At 60.4% G+C, this 25,789-nt stretch overlaps 1 protein-coding gene across 4 annotated transcripts in view; it reads left to right on the forward strand.

Annotated features, from left to right (window-relative positions):
• The first annotated feature begins 459 nt into the window (after positions 1-459).
• ANPEP (alanyl aminopeptidase, membrane) overlaps positions 460-25,789 on the forward strand; it is a 37,481-nt gene continuing 12,151 nt past the window's right edge. Inside the window, exons 1-9 of one of the 4 annotated variants that reach the window (XM_054042810.1) lie at positions 460-566; positions 7,226-8,071; positions 9,402-9,544; positions 14,489-14,625; positions 14,710-14,836; positions 23,741-23,895; positions 24,529-24,642; positions 25,145-25,288; positions 25,387-25,452. In XM_054042810.1, coding sequence (XP_053898785.1) covers positions 7,458-8,071; positions 9,402-9,544; positions 14,489-14,625; positions 14,710-14,836; positions 23,741-23,895; positions 24,529-24,642; positions 25,145-25,288; positions 25,387-25,452 — 1,500 coding nt within the window. In that variant the 5' untranslated portion in view covers positions 460-566; positions 7,226-7,457. The remainder of the gene's footprint in view (positions 567-7,225; positions 8,072-9,401; positions 9,545-14,488; positions 14,626-14,709; positions 14,837-23,740; positions 23,896-24,528; positions 24,643-25,144; positions 25,289-25,386; positions 25,453-25,789) is intronic. The other 3 variants (XM_054042811.1, XM_054042812.1, XM_054042814.1) reach the window with 3 other exon arrangements.

The raw sequence follows: 25,789 nt of genomic DNA on the forward strand, positions 1-25,789 counted from the left end.
GGCCGGCTCCAGGCACCAGCTTGTCAAGCAGGTGCCTGGGGCGGCCACTCCGGAGAGAGGCGGCACGTCCAGCTATTCGGCGGCAATTCGGCGGACGGTCCCTGGGGAGCAGCGGGGGGGAGGCACCGTCCCTGGGCAGGGGGACTTCAGCACCACAAGGTCTGTGTGTCAGAATCCGATGTCCAGCCTCCATCTCGGGCCCCCGCTCAGCAACATGGGCACTGCCCGGGCCGTGGAGCCAATGCATGGCACATCGCTCAGTGCAGGGCTCTGCCAGCCGTGCCAGGCCCGCTCACGCTGTGAGCTTCCCCAGGGCAGTGCCCTGTTGGCAGCCGAGCCTGCCTGGGGCTGGCCAGCAGTGCAGGGGTTAAGGTGGTGAGTGTGGTTCAGGTCCTTACTTCCCCTGGAGCACTGGGAGGAAACTTTCTTTTGCTGCTGGTTTGGGGCCAGCCGAGGGGAGGAGGCAGATTCTGCAGCCCTGTGGATCCACATCCCTGCTTGGGCCGGGACTGGAGGCAGCAGCCCCTGTGGAGCTTGGAACGCGCCCTGGGGATGAAGCCACAAAGGTGAGTGGGAGCCTCCTGCTATGGCTGTCCCTGCTTCTCCACACCCCCTGCACCCTCCTATGCACCCCACCCCCTGCGCCCCCCCATCCATATCCCCTGCACAGCCCCTATACACACCCCTCCCACCCCCTGCGCCCCCCCAATCCATATCCCCTGCACAGCCCCTATGCACACCCCTCCCACATCCTGCACCCCCAATCCATATCCCCTGCACAGCCCCTATGCACACCCCTCCCACATCCTGCACCCCCCCCACAATCCGTACCCCCTGCACAGCCCCTATGCACACCCCTCCCACCCCCTGCGCCCCCCCCATCCATATCCCCTGCACAGCCCCTATGCACACCCCTCCTACCCCCGCTCCCCCCCACAATCCATATCCCCTGTACAGCCCCTATGCACACCCCTCCTACCCCCTGCGCCCCCCCCAATCCATATCCCCTGCACAGCCCCTATGCACACCCCACCCACACCCTGCGCCCCCCCACAATCCATATCCCCTGCACAGCCCCCTACACACACCCCACCCACACACTGCACCACCAATCCATATCCCCTGCACACCCCCTATGCACACCCCTCCCACACCCTGCGCCCCCCCAATCCATATCCCCTGCACAGCCCCTATGCACACCCCTCCCACATCCTGCACCCCCCCCACAATCCGTACCCCCTGCACAGCCCCTATGCACACCCCTCCTACCCCCTGCGCCCCCCCACAATCCATATCCCCTGCACAGCCCCTATGCACACCCCTCCTACCCCCTGCGCCCCCCCCACAATCCGTACCCCCTGCACAGCCCCTATGCACACCCCTCCCACATCCTGCACCCCCCCCACAATCCGTACCCCCTGCACAGCCCCTATGCACACCCCTCCCACCCCCTGCACCCCCCCCAATCCATATCCCCTGCACAGCCCCTATGCACACCCCACCCACACCCTGCGCCCCCCCCACAATCCATATCCCCTGTACAGCCCCTATGCACACCCCTCCCACACCCTGCGCCCCCCCACAATCCGTACCCCCTGCACAGCCCCTATGCACACCCCTCCTACCCCCTGCGCCCCCCCACAATCCATATCCCCTGCACAGCCCCTATGCACACCCCACCCACACCCTGCACCCCCAATCCATATCCCCTGCACACCCCCTATGCACACCCCTCCCACACCCTGCGCCCCCCCCAATCCATATCCCCTGCACAGCCCCTATGCACACCCCTCCCACATCCTGCACCCCCAATCCATATCCCCTGCACAGCCCCTATGCACACCCCTCCTACCCCCTGCGCCCCCCCACAATCCGTACCCCCTGCACAGCCCCTATGCACACCCCTCCTACCCCCTGCGCCCCCCCACAATCCGTACCCCCTGCACAGCCCCTATGCACACCCCTCCCACACCCTGCACCCCCCCACAATCCGTACCCCCTGCACAGCCCCTATGCACACCCCTCCTACCCCCTGCGCCCCCCCACAATCCGTACCCCCTGCACAGCCCCTATGCACACCCCTCCCACACCCTGCGCCCCCCCACAATCCGTACCCCCTGCACAGCCCCTATGCACACCCCTCCCACATCCTGCACCCCCAATCCATATCCCCTGCACACCCTCTATGCACACCCCTCCCACCTCCTGCGCCCCCCCACAATCCATATCCCCTGCACAGCCCCTATGCACACCCCTCCTACCCCCTGCACCCCCCCACAATCCGTACCCCCTGCACAGCCCCTATGCACACCCCTCCTACCCCCTGCGCCCCCCCACAATCCATATCCCCTGCACAGCCCCTATGCACACCCCTCCCACCCCCTGCGCCCCCCCACAATCCGTACCCCCTGCACAGCCCCTATGCACACCCCTCCCACACCCTGCGCCCCCCCACAATCCGTACCCCCTGCACAGCCCCTATGCACACCCCTCCCACACCCTGCGCCCCCCCACAATCCGTACCCCCTGCACAGCCCCTATGCACACCCCTCCCACATCCTGCACCCCCCCCACAATCCATATCCCCTGCACACCCCCTACGCACACCCCACCCACACCCTGCACCCCCCCCACAATCCATATCCCCTGTACAGCCCCTATGCACACCCCTCCCACACCCTGCACCCCCCCACAATCCATATCCCCTGCACAGCCCATATGCACACCCCTCCTACCCCCTGCACCCCCCCCAATCCATATCCCCTGCACAGCCCCTATGCACACCCCTCCTACCCCCTGCGCCCCCCCACAATCCGTACCCCCTGCACAGCCCCTATGCACACCCCTCCTACCCCCTGCGCCCCCCCACAATCCATATCCCCTGCACAGCCCCTATGCACACCCCTCCCACCCCCTGCGCCCCCCCACAATCCGTACCCCCTGCACAGCCCCTATGCACACCCCTCCCACACCCTGCGCCCCCCCACAATCCGTACCCCCTGCACAGCCCCTATGCACACCCCTCCCACACCCTGCGCCCCCCCACAATCCGTACCCCCTGCACAGCCCCTATGCACACCCCTCCCACATCCTGCACCCCCCCCACAATCCATATCCCCTGCACACCCCCTACGCACACCCCACCCACACCCTGCACCCCCCCCACAATCCATATCCCCTGTACAGCCCCTATGCACACCCCTCCCACACCCTGCACCCCCCCACAATCCATATCCCCTGCACAGCCCCTATGCACACCCCTCCTACCCCCTGCACCCCCCCCAATCCATATCCCCTGCACAGCCCCTATGCACACCCCTCCTACCCCCTGCGCCCCCCCACAATCCATATCCCCTGCACAGCCCCTATGCACACCCCTCCTACCCCCTGCGCCCCCCCCAATCCATATCCCCTGCACAGCCCCTATGCACACCCCTCCTACCCCCTGCGCCCCCCCACAATCCGTACCCCCTGCACAGCCCCTATGCACACCCCTCCCACATCCTGCGCCCCCCCCAATCCATATCCCCTGCACAGCCCCTATGCACACCCCTCCCACCCCCTGCGCCCCCCCACAATCCGTACCCCCTGCACAGCCCCTATGCACACCCCTCCCACATCCTGCACCCCCCCCACAATCCATATCCCCTGTACATCCCCAGGCACACCCCTGCATACCCCTTACAGACATACACCCAGCATACCCTGTCCATTTCTCTTTCACACACACCATATACCTTGCACACCCCACATGCCCCCATACATCCCTACACACATGCCCCTTGCCACACATACACCCACCCACACATCCCATACCTTCCTCTACACCCTACCCACCCCTACACCCTGCACACCCATACACACCATAACCCTGCACAGCCCCTACACATACACACACCTTGTACACCCCCTACATGCTGGACACACGCTTACACCCCATCCACCCTGCCCACCACATAGGCACCCCCTACACAGCTCCAACCCCTGCACACGGGCGCTTTCACCCAGCGCCTTCTCCCTTGGAAAGGCTGGGGCAGAATAGGGTCAAGTGTTTGGGGCTGATGGGGGGGGAACCCACAAACAGCAAGTGATCCGTGGGTGGGGGGGTGTCCTTGCCCCTGACACAGACCAGTGAGTTAGGCTTTTCCCTGCACTTTGGCAACACTTGTTGAATTCATCCTGCCAGTAAAGTTTCTTTGAATGGAACTGTGCGGGGTGGGGAGCAAGGGTGTGTGTGACAGAGGTGTGGGGATTGTTCTGTGTCAACAAGTTGTTGGAGGTGTTTGTGTGAGCTGGCTGGGAGGGCTGGGGGTGGTGTGAGCTGAGGGGGATGGGGGGCTGGCCTGGGTGTGCGAGCTGGGGGTGGGGGGCTGGCCTGGGTGTGCGAGCTGGGAGAATGTGGGGGGCTGGCCTGGGCGTGTGAGTTGGGGGGGGCTGGACTGAGTGTGTGAGTTGGAGGGTGGGCCTGTGGGTCCTCACCCTTCCCAGCCCCAAGGATCGACTCCAGAGATAGCTCCGGACAGGGCTATTTGCAGCCTAACCTTGCTTCTGTCCCCACAGCTAATCTGTGGCGTGAGCTCCATGCCTGCAGAAACATCTGGGGCTGGTCCCCGGGCTGGGGGAGCTGGGGCTGCAGCAAGGGGGCAGAGAGCTGCTTCCCAGCTGGTGGGGGGTCGTGATATTTTGCATCTGGAAACTGTCAGTGTCTTTTGCCAAAGCAAATCTCCCCCCGTCTGAACACGTCTTTCCAGCCTGCGCTCGGCTCCCGGCTCCCGGCGTGGGAACCGCTGCAGGGGCCCTTCGCGTCCAGCCCAGCTGCTGGGAATGGCCACACTGCGCCAGGCTGGGCAGCGGGCTTCGGGAGAGCCTGGCGGAGGGGCAGGCCATGGGTGTGGCTCCGCCATGCAGCAGATAGCCAGGGGAAGCTGGGAATGTCCCCCCCCCCCCAGCATCGGTTGGTTCATTCACAGAGCTGCCGTCTGCCCAAGCCAAGGTGCAGGCTGGGGGCTGGCCCAGGAGTGCCGGGGCTGCATGCGTTTGCCCCGCTCTTCAAAGTGCAGTGTTTGCTCCACACAACGTCCTCTCCAAAGTCCTGCTGGCCCTGCACTGAGGTCTGGCCCCACTCGCTCCCCACTGCCAGCTGCCCCAGGACCTCAGTGCACTCTCTGGGGTGGCTCCAGCAGGGCCCAGAATGGAGGGGCGCCCCCGGCTGCCTGGCCCCACGCCCTGCACTGTTCTGAAGGCTGGGTCGCGCTGCTGTCCTAGAGCTCAGACAGGGTCGCTAAGCACCCCGGCTTCCCAGTGAGAGCTGCCTCGCAGACACGCCCCACGCGACTTCCCAGCTCCCACACCTGGGCCCCATGCTGCAGGCTCAGGCTGTGGGGACTCAGGATGTGGGGCACCGGGAACCAGGCGGTTTCCGCTGAGGAGGTGGACAGCGCATTGCTCCATGGCGTGGGTGCTTGGCCTGTCTCTGCAGGTCCAGCAGCAGCCACTTAAGTTCCTTCACCTACAGACCTGCCTAGGCCTGCTCTGGGCACTGAGGCTGGGAGCGTGCTCCTTGGCTTGGCTTCTCTCTTCCCAGGCCCCTGGCTGGCACTGAAATGTGGGAACTGAGAACGCACTTCCGGGAACCCTCGTTCAGGGCCTCTGCAAGTTATTCGCTCCCCCGATAAGCTGATAAAGTTTATTACACGATGCAGCAGATCATGGACTTTGTAAGCCTGGCAGGTGGCTGGCAGATCCCGCAGCCCCCACACCTGTCAGCTCCACTGCAGCCGGCAGAGGCTGTACCCCCAGGATCCCCCATGTCAGGCTCCCAGAGCAGGCCAGGGCTCCTGGCGTCATGGTGGGTGAGACGCTGGCCTGAGCCAGCCCATTCAGTGTGGGCAGGTGAGCACACCCAAATGCACACCAGCCAGGGAGGTGCACACACCAACATCCTGACAATGCCTTGTGCTTTTCTTGTGCCTCCCACCCCAGGAGCGCGAGGTGCTTTGCAAACAGCCGGGCGGTGGCCTCAGCGCTGCTGAGGTAGGTGGCTGTAGAATCCCAGGGCTGGAAAGCCCTCAAGAAGCCACCAAGTACATCTCCCTGTGCTGAGGCTGGCCCAAGAAAACCTAGACCAGCCCTGACAGGGGTTTGTCCAACCTGCTCTTCAAACCTTCCCGGGATGGGGATTGCACAACCTCCTTTGGCAGCCTGTTCCGGAGCACAATGATCCCTGTCCTCTTTAGAACAGCCCTTCGCAGATGGGCCGGCTGTTCTTAGCTCCCCTCGCAGCTAAACATGCCCAGTTTTTAACCACTCCTCACAGGGCAGATTTCCCAAACCTTGTGCCATTTTCGTTGCTCTCCTCTGGACGTGCTCCACTTTCTCCACATCTTTCCTAAAGCTTGGTTCCCAGACCTGGACACAGCTTCACTAGTGCTGAGTAGAGTGGGCCAGTGACCTCCTGTGTCTTATATATGGCATTATGGATGTGCCTGTAAACATGTCACATGGGGGAAACTGAGGCACAAAGAGGCTAACGGGACCCTGGAATGGGGTTACCTCAGGAGGTGGTGGAATCTCCATCCTTAGAGGTTTTCAAGGTCAGGCTTGACAGAGCTCTGGCTGGGATGATATACTTGGGGATTGGTCCTGCTTTGAGCAGGGGGTTGGACTGGATGCAGGGCTGGCTCCAGGCACCAGCTTGACAAGCAGGTGCTTGGGGTGGCCGCTCCGGAGGGGGGCGGCACGTCCAGCTATCCAGCGGAGGGTCCCTCATTCCGGCTCGGAGTGAAGGACCTCCCGCCGAATTGCTGCCGCAGATCGCGATCGCAGCTTTTTTTTGGGGGGGGGCTGCTTGGGGCGGCAAAAACCCTTGAGCCGGCCCTGACTGGATGACCTCCTGAGGTCCCTTCCAACCCTGATATTCTATGAGTCTATGACCCACGGTCCCATAGCAAGCCAGAGATGGGTCTAGAACCCTGGAGTTCTGATTCCCAGACCTGCCTGCTTTATCCATGAGCACCCACTCCCCTCCCAGATTGAGGGTAGAACCCAGGAGTCCTGAGTCCAGGCCCCTGCTCTAACCAGTAGCCTCTCCTCCTAGGGCTGGGGAGAGAACCCAGGAGTCCTGCCTCTAGGCCCCTGCTCTAACCAGTAGCCCCCACTTTCACATGTGGTGGGAGACCAGTGCTGGTCCTTTTGGAAGGAGACTGATCCTGTTGCTTTCCCCCAGACAGGCGCTATCACAGACGCCCTGTTTCCCATTAACTTCCTCTTGGAGCGGGGTGGGGGCGTGAGGAGCTTGTCCCAGATGCTGCGAAGCTGCAGTGACCTTTGTGAGCCTCCCAGCCATTTAATACTTCACCCATTAACCCAGAGCTGACAGCCCCTTGGGAGCCGGATAAAAGGCTGCGGTGAGCCTGGCACTGCTACTTGCCCTGCGTCTCCCTCGCCAGCAGCGCACCATGGCAGCCGGCTTCTTCATCAGCAAGACCCTGGGCATCGTGGGCATGATCCTGGGCCTGGGCGCCGTGGCCACCATCATCGCCCTCTCAGTCGTGTACTCGCAGGAGAAGGAAAAAAATGCAGAGACTTTGCTGCCCAGCATCTCTTCCACCCCGGCCAACGTGACCAGCACACCCCCCCTGGCCACCACGGCCGCCCCCGCCAATCCCTGGAACAACTTCAGACTCCCCCAGTCCCTGATCCCGGAGCACTACGCCGTGACCCTGCAGCCCTTCCTGACCCCGGACGCCTCCGGCCTCTACATCTTCAAAGGAAACAGCACTGTGAGCTTCTCCTGCCAGAGTGCCACCGACCTCATTCTGCTCCACAGCAAGCAGCTCAACTACACAGAGCAGAACGGCTTCCTGGTCTCGCTGCAGGGGGTGAGTGGCTCCAGCCCCCCGCCCATCACAAAGACCTGGCTGGAGACCCAGACCCAGTACCTGGTGGTGCAGCTCCAGGGGCAGCTGGAGAAAGGCAAGAGCTACGAGCTAGTCAGCAGCTTCACGGGGGAGCTGGCTGATGACCTGGCTGGCTTCTACCGCAGCGAGTATGTGGAGGATGGAGTGACCAGGTATGGCCCCGGGGGGGCAACCGGCTAGTGGGGGGCAAGGGAAGGGGCAAAACTGCAGCAGAATTTGGGGTGACCCGCAGCACCCGGGGGCGTGCCAGCTGCCCAGGGTTCCCTAGGCATGGGGCTGGCTGCAGGCTGCAGCTGTGGGGGCAGAAGCAATGTAAATGCCTGAGGGGCAGGGTGTCCCCACGCCCCCCAAGTCCAGCTCCTCCCCATACACTGCCACGGACCCATACCGTGTGCAGGAGGGGAGCTGCAAGATACTTCGGGGCTGGGGACCCCCAGGGCCGCCGAGAGCGGGTTCGGGCCCCGTGAAATTTTTTTTCGGGCCCCCCAGCAAGGGCGGACCGGCTAAACAGGGCCGATGGGGTGGTGGTGGGGGAAGCCGGGCCCCGAGCCCCTTTCCGGACCACCGGGCCCCGGTAAGGTGACGAGAGGGGGGGAAGCCAGGCCCCGGGTCCCCTTTCAGACCGCCGGGCCCCAGTAATTTGTATTGGCATCCCCCCCCGCCCCCGTCAGCCCTGGGCACCCCCCTCCTATGGACCGAGTACGCCACTCTGACAGCAGCTGCTGGTGCCGGCTAAAGCCAGGTGAAATTTGGAAATCCTACAAGCTGCAGCTGGCAGCCTGGGGCCCCAGACCCCCCACCCACATCCCTAATGTCACTGGGGGGAGCTCTTTGGGGTACGGTCGCCTCTCCTGCTGTCTGTGCCCTTCCTCCCATTCCCCCTCCCTCCCGGGCCCAGCCTGCCTGGCTGGGTCCTTCCTCCCCCGCAATTCCCCCTCCCCCAGGCTGGGTCCTTCCCTGCCCCCCAGCCCAGCCTGCCTGGCCCTTCCTCCCCCCCACTCCTCCTCCCCCGGGCTGGGTCCTTCCTCCCCCCCATTCTCCCTCCCTCCTGGGCTGGGTCCTTCCTCCCGCATTCCCCCTCCTCCCCCCCCCAGCCCAGCCTGCCTGGCTCTTCCTCCCCCCCATTCCCCCTCTCCCCGGCCGGGTCCTTCCTCCCGCATTCCCCCTCCCCCGGGGGCTCTCTCTCCCTGGGTGGCTAATGCCCAGCCAGCCAGGGGCTAACAGTGCTGGCCAGGTCCAGTGCAGGGCAGGCAGGGTCTGCAGCTCCCCTCCCCAGCCCGCAGCGCTGTGTGGTTCCAGGCTGGGGCTTGCCTGTGCAGACAGACCCCGCCGGGGGCTCAGGGAGCCTGGGGGCTCAGGGCCAGCCCAGGTGTGAGCAGCCCCCTTGGGGCTCCAGTGGCAGGAGTCCTGGGCCCGCCTGCGGGACCCCCAAGCCGTGGCTGCCGGGGTTGGCAGGGCTGAGCGGGCTGCCTTTGCTTGCAGGGTCGTGGCCACCACGCAGATGCAGGCTCCCGACGCGCGGAAAGCCTTCCCCTGCTTCGACGAGCCCGCCATGAAGGCCAACTTCACGGTCACGCTGATTCACAGCCCCAGCCACACGGCGCTGTCCAACATGCCTGTGCAGAGTGAGTGAGCCGGGGCCGCGGCAGCTCTGGGAACAGGGTGCCCTGCGCCAGCAGCCTCCACCCTGCCTCCTGCCCCTCCCCACGGGCTACGCCCACTGGGCTTCCTCGGCCCCCCACAGCTCCAGCAGGGCCTGGGCTGAGTCTGCACCCGGGCCCCCTGGGGATGTTCCCTGGCTGGCCGGGTGTCACGGAGTATTGGGGGACTCAGGGCCCTGCACCCCCGACTTCCTGCGATTCACCATGACTCTCAGCCAGCCAGTAAAGCAGAAGGTTTATTTGGATGATAGGAATACAGTCCAAGACAGGTCTTGCAGGCACAGACAACAGGGCCCCCCTCAGTTAGGTCCAGCTTGGGGTCCCAGGGCATGCCAGCCCACCCCCCTTGGGGGGTCAGAGCCATCTCTGCCTCCCAGCCATCTCTCCAGCCTCCTTCCAGCCTGCTTCCAGCCCTCTGCTTTAGCGACCCCTCCCACAGCCTTTGTTCAGTTTCCCGGGCTAAGGAGTCGCCTCGCCTTCAACCCCTTCCTGGGTTCTCATGTTACACACTCAGGTATGCGCCCTCGGGCAGATCCCATCCTGCAATGCAGACTATCCCAGCACACTCCCCTGTCAGCATTCACAGACCACCGTGAGAACAGGCCCAGTTCGTCACATCTCTCCCCCCTTCGAGACCGAACTGAGCAGGGTCACTTTAGCCAGTGACCCGGGGAAGTTCGAACCTACCCCCGTTCCCATGGATGCCCCCGCATCCCTCCCATTCCTTGGTGAGAATTACACCAGGCCCCTCCAGTTTCACGCTCCCCCTTAGGTTGGGGGTGCTTGATGGCACTCGCAGTTCGCATGTGGGAAGGTTTATGCGGCCTGCGCCCTTTTCCCACCCCCATACCTCTGGGGCTCCAACTGGGCTGTGGTCTTCTCCCAGCGCTCCAGTCTGGAGGTCTGTGTTTTGGGCTCTCTTGGTTTAGAGCCGCCCTTTTTACCTTGGCCACCCTCCGAAAAGGCTCCTCTATGCTGGGCAAGGGTCCTAAAGCTGTTTTCCCCTTGTCCCAGGCCTTCCTCCCCCTCTGACAGGGGTCACAGGATCCGCAGTACTGTCGGACAGTAGCAAAGACCCCAGGCCAGTAAAAGCTCCGTAGCAGCCTCTGCTGGGTACGCCAGGTTCCCTGGTGCCCTGAGAGGGGAATGTCATGGGCCCGGCACAGCAGCTGGCGGCGATACTTCTGGGGTACCACCAGCTGCCTCCTGATCCCCCCTGACTCCATTTTCCCTGGGGGAGCCCATTCTCGGTACAGGAACCCCTTCTCCCACAGGAATCCTTTCCGGCCACCTCGTCCCATGGTCTGTACCGCATTGAGGTCGGCCAGGTCCCTTATCTTCCGCAAGGAGGGATCTCTCTGCAACTCGGCCTGGAACTCAGCAGCTGGGACGGGGATGGCCACCTGCTCTTTCTCGCCCGCTGGGTCCGAAGCTGCAGCCTCCCTGAGCCGCGTCCCTGGGCGTTCCCTCCCCACCAGGTTAGGGCCCCGCGCCTCAGGCAAGGCACCCCCCCCAAGGCCAGGGCGCAGTGCCCCTCGCCGGCTCTGACCGCGGGTCACAACTAAGGCGGTCTGGGGGCTGCTGGGCCAGTCCTCTAGGTCCCCCCCCATCAACACCTCAGTGGGCAAATGGTGGTGCACTCCCACGTCCTTGGGGCCCTCCTTGGCCCCCCATTTCAGGTGTACCCTCGCTACGGGAACCTTGAATGGGGTCCCGCCCACCCCGGTCAGGGTCAGGAAGGTGTTGGGCACCACCCGATCTGGGGCCACCACCTCGGGCCGGGCCAGTGTCACCTCTGCGCCCGTGTCCCAGTAACCATAAACTTCCTTCCCATCCACCTCCAGGGGAACAAGGCACTCGCTCCGCAGGGACAGCCCCGCGCCAACCCTGTAAACGGAGAACTTTGAATCCGGAGCATCTGGCCCCCCAGAGAAGCTGGCCTGGGGCTCTCCTCCCTCCTTAGCAGGTGGTACTCTGCCAGCCCCCCTTCCCTGGGAATGCTGCCTCTCGCCGGGCTGGGTCTCTACCCAGTCAACCCTCTGTGGGTTCGGCCTGCTCAGTCTGTCCCTGAGCCTGGGGCACTGGGCCCGTATGTGGCCCTTTTGGCCACAGTGGTAGCAGCCCATGTCCCATGGGTCCCCTTGAGTGGGTCGGATGGTCCTGATGCCGGATGTTCCCCTCTGATGGGGTTTTTCTGTATTTTCCCACGGGGAGGTCCCATGGTGACTCTCTCTCTGCGTTGTGGTGGGATTGCTCCTTTGGGACTCCTCCCTGCCACCCCCTGACCGGCTCTTTACAAACTCATCAGCCAGCTGCCCGGCGTGTCGCGGGTTCTCTGGCTTTCTGTCCACCAACCACAGCCTCAGGTCGGATGGGCACCGCTCATACAGTTGCTCCAGTACCAGCAGTTTAATCAGGTCCTCCTTCGTCTGGGCCCCACCAGCCCACTTGCTGGCGTATCTTTCCATGCGGGCGGCTAGTTGCAGATATGAGATCTCAGGGGTTTTATCTTGACTCCGGAACCTTTCCCGGTACATCTCAGGAGTCAGCCCAAACTCTCGTAGCAGGGCCTTTTTGAATAGTTCGTAGTCCCCTTTCTCTGCCTCTCCCAGTTGGCGGTACAATGCCACGGATTTGGGGTCCAGTAAGGGGGTAAGGACCCGGAGTCTGTCCGCGGGCTCCACCCGGTGCAGCTCGCAGGCCGTCTCAAAGGCCTCCAGGAAGTCATCCATGTCCTCCCCCTCCTTGTATGGGGCCATGATGCACTTATCAAAGCTCCGTGCAGTCCTGGGTCCCCCCTCACTCACCGCAGCCGGGGGTTCGCTGTCCTTCAATCTCGCCAGTTCCAGGTCATGCTGACGCTGTCTCTCATTCTCCTGTCTCTGTCTCTCTTCATGCTGTCTCTGTCTCTCATTCTCCTCCCGTTCATGCTGTCTCTGTCTCTCTTCACGCTGATGCTGTCTCTCTTTCTCCTCCCGTTCATGCTGACGCTGTCTCTCTTCATGCTGTCTCTGTTGTTCACGATCCTCCAGCTCCCTCAGTTTTAGCTCTTTCTCCCATTCCAGCCAATTCCGCTCCCCGGATGCCGAACGTCGCCGGGAGGATCCTCTGCTGGCCGGCGGGCTTCGCCGGGGGGACCCCCTGCTGGCCGGGGGGGTCACGGTGCCTTCGGTATTTGCTGGGCTCCTCCCCACCCTTCCCCTAGGCATAGGAAGGAGGGGTCTCGGGAAGCCCTCAGCAGCCGGCTGACCACTCCCAGCTGGGACAGACACTGGTGCCTGCGCTGCATTTGCCAGGCTGCTTCCCTGAGACACAGGGATCAGTTCATTCGCGCGATCTTCCGCCTCCAGCTGGGCAATGAGCTGTTCTTTAGTGAACCTCCCAATGCGCAGCCGCCTCTGCTTGCACAGCTCCACCAGGTCGCTCTTAAGCCGCTTGGCATACATCTTCCTGCTGGCCACTCACCGGCCTGTGTGCTCACAGCTCCCCACAGTTCCCAGGGGGACCCCTAGTGTGCCAGCTCTTCTCGAGGTCACCGCCTCTCTGCCAGGGTCGAGCTGCAGACTCCTCCGCCCCTGGGACCACTTGCTGCGATCCCCCCGGGGGACCCTGTTACTGCAAAAGTCCTTCTCGCTGGTCACACACTCCCAGGGGTAATAACCGTCTCTCTCCCACTCTTCAGCCGGCCTGGTCCCCGTCAATCCCCCTTCGTTTTACTGCTCCCCAGTCACTTACTGCAGGAAGCGCCGTCCACGGGGTGCAGTAGATCCCACCGCTGCCACCAGTTGTCACGGAGTATTGGGGGACTCAGGGCCCTGCACCCCCGACTTCCTGCGATTCACCATGACTCTCAGCCAGCCAGTAAAGCAGAAGGTTTATTTGGATGATAGGAATACAGTCCAAGACAGGTCTTGCAGGCACAGACAACAGGGCCCCCCTCAGTTAGGTCCAGCTTGGGGTCCCAGGGCATGCCAGCCCACCCCCCTTTGGGGGGTCAGAGCCATCTCTGCCTCCCAGCCATCTCTCCAGCCTCCTTCCACCCTGCTTCCAGCCTGCTTCCAGCCCTCTGCTTTAGCGACCCCTCCCACAGCCTTTGTTCAGTTTCCCGGGCTAAGGAGTCGCCTCGCCTTCAACCCCTTCCTGGGTTCTCATGTTACACACTCAGGTATGCGCCCTCGGGCAGATCCCATCCTGCAATGCAGACTATCCCAGCACACTCCCCTGTCAGCATTCACAGACCACCGTGAGAACAGGCCCAGTTCGTCACACCGGGTCACTGGGCGAGATGAGCCGAGCACTGAGCGCACACGGGGCCCCCGTGGGGGGAGCAGCCAGCAGAGAAGAGGAAGGGGCTGGGAAGTAGGGAGTGGGATGAACTCACACGTGGGCTCCCCTGAGCCTGATGCCCACACGCAGCCCCACAACATGGCCAGGCAGCCCCCCCCTGAGAGCCCCTCCGCTCATCACAGGTTTGGGGCAGCTCTGCTTGAGCTCGGCTGCCTGCACTTGCCATGGCCGTGTGGGGGCAGAGGGACCGGAGCCATCGTCCCCCCAGGGATGGGAGAAGGGGGATGTGGGTGCAGGGGGAGAAGCATGAGGGAAGCAAAGCAGGAAACCAAACTGGTGTTAGGGGGACTCCAGCTCTGCCCCACGCTGGTGGCTGGGACCAGTGCCGGAGAGATCCGGGGGGGGGGAGGGCAAGGAGAGGGCCACGCAAGGGGCCCACTCCCCAGCCATGCCAGGGGACTGCAGCCCTGCTTCGGGGGCTGGAAGGAGCCAGGCTGCCGGGGAGTGAGCTACATGCCTGCTATGGGGAGGAAGGGGCTCCCAGGAGAGCACTGCGTCCTGCTCTGGGGTGGGGATGGAGGAGCGTGAGCCTTGATGATGGAGCTGTGGCTCTTCTTTCAGGCTCCGTGCAGCAGACCATCGATGGCACCACCTGGAACATCACTAAATTCGAGACCACCCCCAAGATGTCCACATACCTGCTGGCCTTCATCGTCAGCCAGTTTGAGGCAGTGGAGGCCATGCAGGACAAAGTGCTGGTAGGGAGCAGGACAGGGTGGGGGCAGTTTGGCTCGGCTGTGGGGTAGGGGAGCCTTGACTGAGCCTCGAGTCTCCTCTTGCAGATCCGGATCTGGGGCCGGCCAAAGGCCATCGCAGACGGGCAAGGGGACTATGCACTCAACGTGACCGGGCCCATCCTCAAGTTCTTTGAAAACCATTACAACACGTCATACCCACTGCCCAAGTCTGGTGAGTGCCAGGGCAAAAAGCCGTGTTCTGCTGGGCTGTCCTGTGGTGGGAGCGGGGGGTTCTGTGCTCTCCCGTGGGGATGGGGGGTTCCCAGCTCTCCCGTGGGGATGGGGGGTTCCCAGCTCTCCCGTGGGGATGGGGGGTTCCCAGCTCTCCCGTGTGAATGGGGGGTTCCCAGCTCTCCTGTGGGGATGGGGGGTTCCCAGATCTCTCGTGGGAATGGGGGGTTCTGTGCTCTCTCGTGGGAATGGGGGGTTCCCAGCTCTCTCGTGGGAATGGGGGGTTCTGTGCTCTCCCGTGGGAATGGGGGGTTCCCAGCTCTCTCGTGGGGATGGGGGGTTCTGTGCTCTCCCGTGGGAATGGGAAGGTGTCAAGCTGCCGGCAGGGACTCAAGAGCGTGGGGACCAACCTCAGGGCAGGCTGGTAGGAATCAGGGCACAAACCCCAGACAGGCAGGGAGTTCTGTACCTAGATTGCACCAGCCAGTTATCGAGTGTAAACCCCTCCGGCACTGTGACAGCCGGAACATGGAGCCACGGACAGTCCCCGTGGGTGCTCCGATCCGTCTCACCACCCAGGTGAGCCTGCCTGTGTGGTAGATGGGCCCTTACACCAAGGATCCCAGCAATGTTCAGGCTACTCCCAGTCCCAAAGGACCAGTCACTTACCCCAGGGCAGTTGCACCTCAGATCTCCCACCACAGACAGCACTTGTAGCCAATTCGATAATAAACTCCATACCGGCATATTAATAGGAAAAAGAAACCAGAGAGTTATTTTCAAGGTTAAAGCAAGTAAACATAGATACACCAATGAATTACAATCTTAAGTTTCAAAAGGTAATAGAAGCTTCTATAATCAGTAAGCTCGAGATGTGCTTTAGGGCTAACCCTGGCTAAGCAGCTGGGGATCCCTTGCTTATGCCTAGAAACCTTGCTCCCCAGAGCCCAAGCAGCCCAGAGATCCAGTTCCTCCTTGTTCGGGGTTTTTATTCCCCTTCTCTCTCGTGCTCTGAGCTGTGAACTCAGCTGACGGGAGGAATCCACTTGCATGACTCGTTTTCATGGGGGGATAAGAGGGACAGTAACCAACAGTCTTTTGTCCTCTTTAATGTTCCACTCTCCTCCGTCTGCTGTCAATGGCCCGTCCCTGCTGGGGAGGATGTGACCCCTGCTGGCGGGGGGGGGGTCAGTCCTTTGCTCTAGTTAATGTCTCTCTCCTGACTGATCATTTGCAGTCACAGGAGCTCAGGATGCAAACGCTCAGATAGCCCCGTGCAGTATTGTAAGTGCAGTCGGTGCTGCAGCCGCTCACAAGCATTCCAGAACCATTCCGGAACGTCTACATGCTAAACACATTCTCATCGTTCTAATGCCTGTTTTACAACCCCCCCAGCTTGTACCTGTCAGCGTGCACCTGAGACACGGGCACCGTGGCATGAGCTGGCACCTGGGCTGCCAGCATCACTCTCCCAATGCCCAGATGGGGTCAGAAGGGGTGTCTCTGGCACTCCCGAATAAGCCTCAGGGTCCCCCTTTTCTTTACAAGGCATCAGGATTATTTCCAGCTCCTACTCCTGAAGAGCCAGACTCCAGCGTAATCGTCTGGAATTGGTCCCTTTGGCCCGCTGCACCCAGATTAGCAGGGTGCGGCCTGTTAAAACCAGGCTTAAATCTTCTCTTAAACAGATAAGGCTTAAATTGTTGAATAGCCCAAACAATGGCCCAGGATTTCCTCTCACTGCCAGCACAGCCCTGTTCAATGGGGTCAGTTATTTACCCAGGAAGATGATGGGGGCCCCTTGTCCCCCGCCCCAGCCTGCATTAGCATGTGCCTGGCTGTCCCGGAGTCCCCGGGCGATGCTCTGGAACTGCTCCCCACAAGCCAGTCAGGACTTTGGGGAGCCTCCTCTCCCTGGGAGCAGACTGTTTTCAGGGCAAGAAGTTCACACGGCTTCACCTCCTGGGTCTCTCCTGGGAGCATTCAGCATATGCCCCTCCGTGCGCTTCCCACAGCGAGTCCGCCCAGGCGGGGTCCTGGGGAAGCCAGAGGGTCCTGCACCCCCACTTCGCAGTCAGACATGACTCTCAGCCAGCCAGTAAAACAGAGGTTTATTAGATGACAGGAACACGGGCTAAAACAGAGCTTGTAGGTACAGCGGCGAACGGGACCCCTTGGCCGGGTCCATTATGGGGTTCAGAGAGCCAGACACCCACGTCCGCCCTCACTCCTAGTACCCAGGTAGCTCCAACTCTCAAACCCGCTCCAGCCCCTCCCTCTTCCGGCTTTGTCTCTTTCCTGGGCCAGGAGGTCACCTGATCTCTTTGTTCACCTTTAGCTATTTCCTTGCAGGGGGGGAAGGGCCCTGGCCGTTTGTTGCCAGGGAGACAGAGTGTCAGTGATTTATGCACACTGGCCTTTCCCCACCCCCTAGAGACTTAAGAAATGCATAGGGGAAACTGAGGCACCCACACAGTATTCAGAGGAAACATTAAGAACAGTCCCACTTCGTCACACTAGCTCAGTGTTCGACGTCAGGGCACAGCTGAAATCTGGGCTGGCAAAACCGGCTCTTTAGACAAAGCCTCTCTGATGTCCTTTAAGCCTTTCTCCCAGGCCTGTTCCTAGCAGCCAGGCTGGCTGCCCCTTTTTGGTAAGGTCTGTTATGGGGGCCACAAATCCCCTTTGCAAACCTCCGTGATAGCTGGCCAGACTGAGCAAAGGTTGGCCCTGCTGCTTGGTTCGTAGGTCTGGCCATAAGAGCCTCGAATCAAATCTAGGGGTCCCTTCATTTGTCTCCCATAAAGAAGATCAAAGAGGGCAAGCCCTGTAGATTCCTGGGGTGCATTCCTGTATGTGAATAACAAATAAGGGAGCAACACATCCCAGTCATTCTCCTGCTGGGTAACACACATCCTCAGCATAGACATCAATGTCCCACTGAATCTTTCTACCAGCCCATCTGTCTCTGGATGATGGGGGGGAGGAGGGACAGCCTTTACGTGTCTCCCTCCACACAGCTCCCATCACTTTCTGAAAACTACAGACATGAAATTTGCACCATGGTCTGACAAGATTTCCCTGGGAAATCCTACTCTGCTAAAATGGGGATTAAGGCAGTAGCCGCGGTTTCAGCTTCTGCGATAGACGAAGCTGTGGCTTCTGGGTGCCTGGTGGCAGAATCCTCCACAACCAGTAGATGTGTCTTCCCATTCCTGGAAGGGCTGGGTAGGGGTCCCACAATGTCTGCAGACGCTCTGGCAACACCTCCTTAATGACGGGCAATGGCTGCAAAGGTGCTGCGCAGGGTCCCTTTAACCTCTGATGCGTCTGACGTAAGACACGACTCTTACAGGCATTTTTTACTGTCTCACACACGTGAGGCCAATAGCAATTCTGTCCGGGCCTCTCACAGGCTCTCTTCACTCCTGAGTGTTCGGCAAAGGGACAGTCGTGACCCACCTGAAGCACCTCTGCCCTGTGCTTATAGGCACAGATACCTGTTTGCAAACCTCCCCAGGACTCCTCTTTTCCCTTGTGGGAGCCTCCCTGGACAATAACCACCTCCTAGGAAAAAGTGACCCTTTCCTTCCCTGGCTGGGGCGTGACTGTGAGCCGCATTCCTCTCCTTGGCCAGGGAAGGCACAGCCTGTTGAGCCCCCATAACGGCTTTTGGGGTCTCCCTGAAGTTAAGAGCAAAGCAATGGTGTCTCCAAACCCTGCTGTGCTGCCCCTGCTCTCTAAGCTGGGCTTTGCTGCTCTAGCCTCCAGTCCTGGGCCGCTCGCAAACAGCCTCCAGCATGCAAGTCACTCCCCACATGGACTGTGTGCCTGCTGCAGCCAGCCACCCCTTGGCTCTTACCAGCCGGGTTTGTATCGCAGGGTGACCCTGGATTTCCCCCCAGGGACTGCCCAGCCCTCTCCTGGAAGTACAAGCTATACGAAGTCTGTCGTTTTATTAATAGAAAGGACAATGCACAAATCCTCAGGCTGCCAAACCCCAGACTTATTCTGGAGCTTCCAGGAATTAAAGACGAATCTTTAATTCAAGATTAGGACATGTGATGAAATTTCCAGGAATCCGTCCAACCCAAGTTGGCAAACCTACAAATCCTGTTATCCCAAATGCAGTTTGCCAAACACTTCAGTTCAAACACACTGGATTAGTTCAAACAATAAAACCAGTTAATTAGCTACAGAGGGCGATTTTAAGTGAATACAAGTAATGAACCATACAAGTCAGAACTAGTTACAAGAAAACTGAAGATCAAGCACAGCTAAGGACTAACTCAGCAAACTAGGGGAAATTCAATGCCAAGGTTTTCTCACCACATGCTCTCAACAGTCTTGCTGGCCAAACTTCTTAGGCCAGGAGCTCTTCCTCAGCGAAATGGCGGCTTCCTTTGTCCCTTCCGGTGCAGTGACTCATTGGGCGGGGGGGGGGAGGGGGGAGGGAAGGGTACATTGTGTTGTCTGCCCCTGCTTTTTATAGTTCTTTCCCCCCTCTGAGAAGCATTTCCAGCCGGGAACGAACAGCAGGCAGGCTGTGTGGATGGGAAACCCAGGCTGGATCTTTGCTAAGATGTAGGTTTTTCGCCCCTGCCCCCTTTCCTGCCAAGGACTGGCCAGGTAGCAGGTAAGGGCCCATTGGCCTTGTTTACAGCTGGCTGAGACATCACCTGGCCCTTTGTCTCTGAGGAACTGGTCTGGCTCCTCCCTAGCCTTGGAACGTGTGTTAGGCTGTGTCTACACTGCACTTTCATCATTAAACTTTTGTCGCTTAAAAACACCCCCATGAACGACAAAAGTTTTACGGAGGAAAAGCGCCGGTGCGGACAGCGCTGGGTGGGTGGAAGCCGCGCTCCCATCAACGGGGCTACCGGCCCTCGCTGGGGGGGGGGGGGGGGCGTATTTTGTCCCGGCGGAGTGGCTGCAGTGGCACCGCCGCTCTGGGTAAGGTGTGCTGTGTAGTAACAACAGACAGTGGCATCTTCCCGTATTTGACCATGAAATGGGGAGTTTTCAAGCGATACCTCCCCAGGCAGCCTTTGTACAAAGCTGGTTACAAGCGTGGGCGGGGCACCTTCTGCCACACCCTGTACTCCCGGCTGACAAAGGGCTGAGGGCGTCCACCCCCCCGGCAGCCCTCCCTGCTGTCCACAGACAAGCCAGGCGAGGCAGAGCCGTGCTCTTCCTGGCGTGAGTTACACTATTAGTGTGCCTGAGCGTGTCTAGAGGCTCCTGATCTCGTCAAGCCTCAGTGGGGAGCAGATCCGAATGCCCACAACACGATCTCCCCTACAGCCCTCGCACTGCAGGTGGAGCTTGGCCAGAGTGCAGTTCCGGGGGACTCAGCCAAAGCTGGTTCACGTACATTTTCACCAGGAGGCCTGTCTTCCTCCCATGCTCAGCTTTCCTTGACCAAAGTGACCTGGGACACGGGCTCCCTCCAGCCTGGGCAGCATAGGCCATTCACCCTGGCATTTTAATAAAGGCTGCACCACCCTCCCCAGGCTCAGTCCTAATACAGTTCACCGGGATTCCCTGTGGCTCACCGCTGGGGCATTGGGAGTGGTGTTCACTGCGGCAGGTGGGGCGTGGATCAGGGGGTTACCTTGTTTTGGGCTGGTTGGTTTTAGATGGCCGGGAGGCCCACAGGGATGTCAGCCTGTCTGCCTGCCTTCCCCTTTGCTCCGCGCTCTAAACCCTGGGCTGCCTTGGGGTTTTATCAAAGTTGGGGTTAGGTTTATTTCCAGTCCCCTCTTAAGCTGGGTGATGGGGATTTCCCTTCCCCTGGGATTTCCCGCCCCGCGCCCCCCGGGCCCTTGATTCAACATATTCATCCACTATTTCTGCAGCCTCTAAAACCGTGGCTGGTTTTGGTCCCAGATGATCACCTTTGCAGATGACCCAAAACTGGGAGGAGTGGTAGATACGCTGGAGGGTAGGGATAAGATACAGAGGAACCTAGACAAATTAGAGGATTGGGCCAAAAGAAATCTGATGAGGTTCAACAAGGACAAGTGCAGAGTCCTGCACTTAGGATGGAAGAATCCCATGCCCTCCTACAGACTAGGGACCGAATGGCTAGGTAGCAGTTCTGCAGAAAAGGACCTAGGGGTCACAGTGATGAGAAGCTGGATACGAGTCGACAGTGTGCACTTGTTGCCAAGAAGGCTAACAGCATTTTGGGCTGTATAAGTAGGGGCATTGCCAGCAGATCGAGGGATGTGATCATTCCCCTCTATTTGACATTGGTGAGGCCTCATCTGGAGTACTGTGTCCAGTTTTGGGCCCCACACTACAAGAAGGATGTGGAAAAATTAGAAAGAGTCCAGTGGAGGGCAACAAAAAGGATTAGGGGGCTGAAGCACATGACTTATGAGGAGAGGCTGAGGGAACTGGGATTGTTTAGTCTGCAGAAGAGAAGAATGAGGGGGGATTTGATAGCTGCTTTCAACTACCTGAAGGGGGTTCCAAAGAGGATGGATCTAGACTGTTCTCAGTGGTGGCAGATGACAGAACAAGGAGTAATGGTCTCAAGTTGCAGTGGGGGAGGTTTAAGTTGGATATTAGGAAACACTATTTCACTAGGAGGGTGGGGAAGCACTGGAATGGGTTACCTAGAGAGGTGGTGGAATCTCCTTCCTTAGAGGTTTTTAAGGTCGGGCTTGACAAAGCCCTGGCTGGGATGATTTACTTGGGGATTGGTCCTGCTTTGAGCAGGGGGTTGGACTAGATACCTCCTGAGGTTCCTTCCAACCCTGATATTCTACGATTCTATGATTCTTTACCTCATCTGTAACTACCCTAAACAATTGCTCCGGGGCCATCCGATCAAAGATTTTCCATAATCACCTTCAGCCCCTCCCTCATTGTCCATTTTCTCATAAAATTACACGTTATCTGCATATTCCACACGAGTGACATTGTCAAACACTCTGAGGTTTCTCCACTTCAATCGATGGGGCTCAGAGGAAATCTTACACCTTTTCAATACGTTTGCGTTACATTCCTGGTACACGTACCTCACCCTCCTCCCTCTCATGAAAGACTTGTCTGGCTTCCCCTGTTCCTCTGGTTCAGAGGAGAGGCGGCTGCTTCTCTGCTGGGATATTGCGCATCCCACATCGTCTCCCAAGGCCGACAGGAATCCTTTTATGCATCTGTTTGGGTATCAATGGGGCAGGCTTGCTCCCCCTCCCTCGTGTCATGGTGAGGGCACTCCCTGGACGAGGACGAACGTCTATCAGCCTCCTGTGTGCCGTCTGCTCAGCTTCTTCATTTGCGATAACTGCTGCTGTTTGTTCCATGTGTCTTTGGTGGCTTTCTCCTCCGCTGCCTGGGCTGCTTGGTCTCTGATCCGCAGTTCCGCCGGCAGTCTCTGGGGGTCGCTGTCTCCCTGGGCTCCCAGTGCTGCAATCGGGCCAGTTCCAAGCTGAGGTTCCTCTGTGGCAGGTGGGTCTTCTCCTCCCCTGGGCACCAGATCAGGAGCAAAGCTCTCAGCTCTGGAACTGGGGCTTTCGATGGATCGGACATGGCAGACTTGGCTGGCCAGGGGCTTTTCTCACAAGCCAGCCGAGCCTGTGGCTCACTCAGGGGGTCAGTTCTTTAACCCTTACAACGCTCACTGTTGAGTTTAAATTTTAACAGCACTGGGGTTCTAATCTACGAGCTTAATCGACCTCTGGTATGGGAATCCTGTCAAGTTGTCTGCAGGGACTCAAGAGCGTGGGGACCAACCTCAGGGCAGGCTGGTAGGAATCAGGGCACAAACCCCAGACGGGCAGGGAGTTCTATACCTAGATTGCACCAGCCAGTTATCGAGTGTAAACCCCTCCGGCACTGTGACAGCCGGAACATGGAGCCACGGACAGTTCCCGTGGGTGCTCCGATCCGCCTCACCACCCAGGTGAGCCTGCCTGTGTGGTAGATGGGCCCTTACACCAAGGATCCCAGCAATGTTCAGGCTACTCTTAATCCCAAAGGACCAGTCACTTACCCCAGGGCAGTTGAATCTCAGATCTCCCACCACAGACAGCACTTGTAGCCAATTCGATAATAAACTCCATACCGACATATTAATAGGAAAAAGAAACCAGAGAGTTATTTTCAAGGTTAAAGGAAGTAAACATGGATACACCAATGAGTTACAATCTTAAATTCAAAAGGTAATAGAAGCTTCTATAATCCACAAGCTGTATTTGTGCTTTAGGGCTAACCCTGGCCAAGTAGCTGGGGCTAGAACCCTTGCCCCCAGAGTCCAAGCAGCACAGAGATCCAGTTCCTTCTTGTGACGGTTTTTTAACCACTCCTGCCACGTGCCCTGGACTGGGCAGTCCGCTAATGGGAGGAATCCACTTGCATGCCTCATCTTCACAGGGGGCGGGGGGAGGGCAGAATAACACAGGGCTGTTGTCCTCTTTATCGTCCCACAACAGTCCTGGTGTCAACTGCCCGTCCCTGCTGGGCAGGATGCGACACCTGCTGTTGGGGGTCAGCCCTTCCCACTGGTTAGTCTCCCCTGTCTGGTGATCTACACAGTCACAGGGGCTCACAATGCACCTGCTCAGCTATTCCCTGACAACACGGGAGCCAGCTGCTTGGAGTGAGCTTCAGCCACTCACCAGCATTCACTGAACACTGAGCACGTCCGTAACACTCTCCTACCTGTTGTAACCGTACTAACGCCCGGCTGAGCCAGACCGATCCCAGCTGTGTTATTTGTCCATGTTCAGTGAGGCATGGAGACCTTGGCATGAACTGGCCCCGGTGGGCCAGCACCACAGGGGGGCCTGTGGTCTCCCATGGGGGTGGGGGGTTCTGGGCTGTCCCACGGAGGTGGGAGCTTTCATGCTCTCCCGGGGGGGTGCAACCCTGCTAACGAGGCCTGTCCCTCTCCCAGACCAGGTTGCCCTTCCAGACTTCAACGCAGGTGCCATGGAGAACTGGGGGCTGGTGACGTACCGGGAGAACTCGCTGCTCTACGACCCTCTCTTCTCCTCCATCGGCAACAAGGAGAGAGTGGTGACGGTGATCGCTCATGAGCTTGCCCACCAGGTACCAAGTGTATCCCCCCCTCTGCCTCCCTGCCTGCCCTCAGCTGGGTGTAGAGAGACTGAAGGGCTGACACTAGTCCGGGGTTCCCTGGGATCGGGGCTGTGTGTGTTGGGGGGGATGACTCTGTCCTGGGGCTCCCTGGGATCGGGGCTCCCTGGCTGTGTGTGTTGGGGGGGATGACTCTGTCCTGGGGCTCCCTGGGATTGGGGCTCCCTGGCTGTGTGTGTTGGCGGGGGATGACTCTGTCCTGGGGCTCCCTGGGATCGGGGCTCCCTGGCTGTGTGTGTTGGGGGGGATGACTCTGTCCTGGGGCTCCCTGGGATCGGGGCTCCCTGGCTGTGTGTGTTGGGGGGGATGACTCTGTCCTGGGGCTCCCTGGGATTGGGGCTCCCTGGCTGTGTGTGTTGGGGGGCTGTAGCTTGGGATTCCCTAGGATCGGGGCTCCCTGGCTGTGTGTGGAGGGGTGGGGGCTCTGTCATGGGGCTCCCTGGGTGCAGGGGTTCCCTGGCTTTGTGTGTCGGGGGGGCACTGTCCCAGGGCTCCCTGGGCGTGGGGGCTCCCTGGCTCTGTGTGTCGGGGGGGCTCTGTCCTGGGGCTCCCTGGCTGACCCTCCCCGTCTCACTCTCTCCGCAGTGGTTCGGGAACCTGGTGACCCTGCGCTGGTGGAACGACCTGTGGCTGAACGAGGGCTTTGCCTCCTACGTGGAGTACCTGGGGGCGGACTCAGCTGAGCCTTCCTGGAACATTGTGAGTAGCCCCAGCAGGAGGCACTACCCAGCGGGCTGCAGCGGCAGGAGGCGCGTGGGAACTGGCACGCCAAGGTGGCAGGCTTCGGCCCAAGCAGGGTCACCTGCGGCCCTGCAGGAAGGAGCTGCGTGCTCCCGGGGAGGGGGCCCTGCTCTCCGGTTGGCTGCAGCCTTTCCTGGCGCTGGGACTGGGGGATGGAGGCCAGGGGGTCTCTGTCGTCCCTCTGGAGGGGCAGTGTGGAGCTGCCGGCAGCAGTGAGCGAGCGCTGCTTGCCGGGCCAGGGCCCACCCCCAGCTCCTGGTGCTGCTGGGTGGGGAGGAAGCAGCCCCCATCCTGCAGGTGGGTGAGAACGCGGAGCTGTAGGCTGGGGGCGGGAAGGGAAGAGACGCGGCACCGTGTCCGGGCTGGCGGCAGTCCCCACACGCCCACGGAGGGCCGGTCGGTGGCTAGGTGCTGAGCGCCGGCACCGCCCCGGGCAGGCTGTAACCTTGTGCCTTTGCAGAAAGACCTGATAGTGCAGAGTGAGATGTACCGTGTGATGAAGGTCGACGCGCTGGCCTCCTCGCACCCGCTCTCCTTCCTGGAGAACGAGATCAACACACCGGCGCAGATCAGCGAGGTCTTCGATGCCATCGCCTACAGCAAGGTGAGGGACCCCCCTGGGGACTGCCTGGGGTTGGCAGCAGCCCCTCCTGGGAAGCTGCTCGGACCCTTGCTCAGCGCCTCTCTCTGATCTCCCTGCAGGGGGCGTCGGTGCTGCGGATGCTCTCGGAGTTCCTCACCGAGGACAGCTTCAAGAAGGGGCTGCAGGTGAGGCCCTGGCGGGGCTGCGTGCCGAGCAGAGGGCTTGGCCGGACGCATCCTGCATGGCCCCTGCTCCGAGGCCGGCGTCGGCCTGGGCTCCCTTGGGAGGACGCTCTGCCTTAGGGGGAACCTGCCAAGCCTCCCCACACTCTGGCAGCGCTCCCCAGACCCGCGACCAGTCTGCAGGAGGGGCAGAGGAGTGGGTAGTGCCTGAGGCAATGGATGGTGCTGGGGGAGTGCCCACTTCGCACACGCAACGCCCTGTGCAGCGTGAGTTACATGCCCGCTCTGTGCCAGTGCACAGGCTGCAGGACCGGGGCAGCCCCTGGCTACAAAGACTGGC

The sequence above is a fragment of the Malaclemys terrapin genome, chromosome 10, assembly GCF_027887155.1.
Source record: "Malaclemys terrapin pileata isolate rMalTer1 chromosome 10, rMalTer1.hap1, whole genome shotgun sequence".
In the NCBI taxonomy this organism is placed as follows: domain Eukaryota; kingdom Metazoa; phylum Chordata; order Testudines; family Emydidae; genus Malaclemys; species Malaclemys terrapin.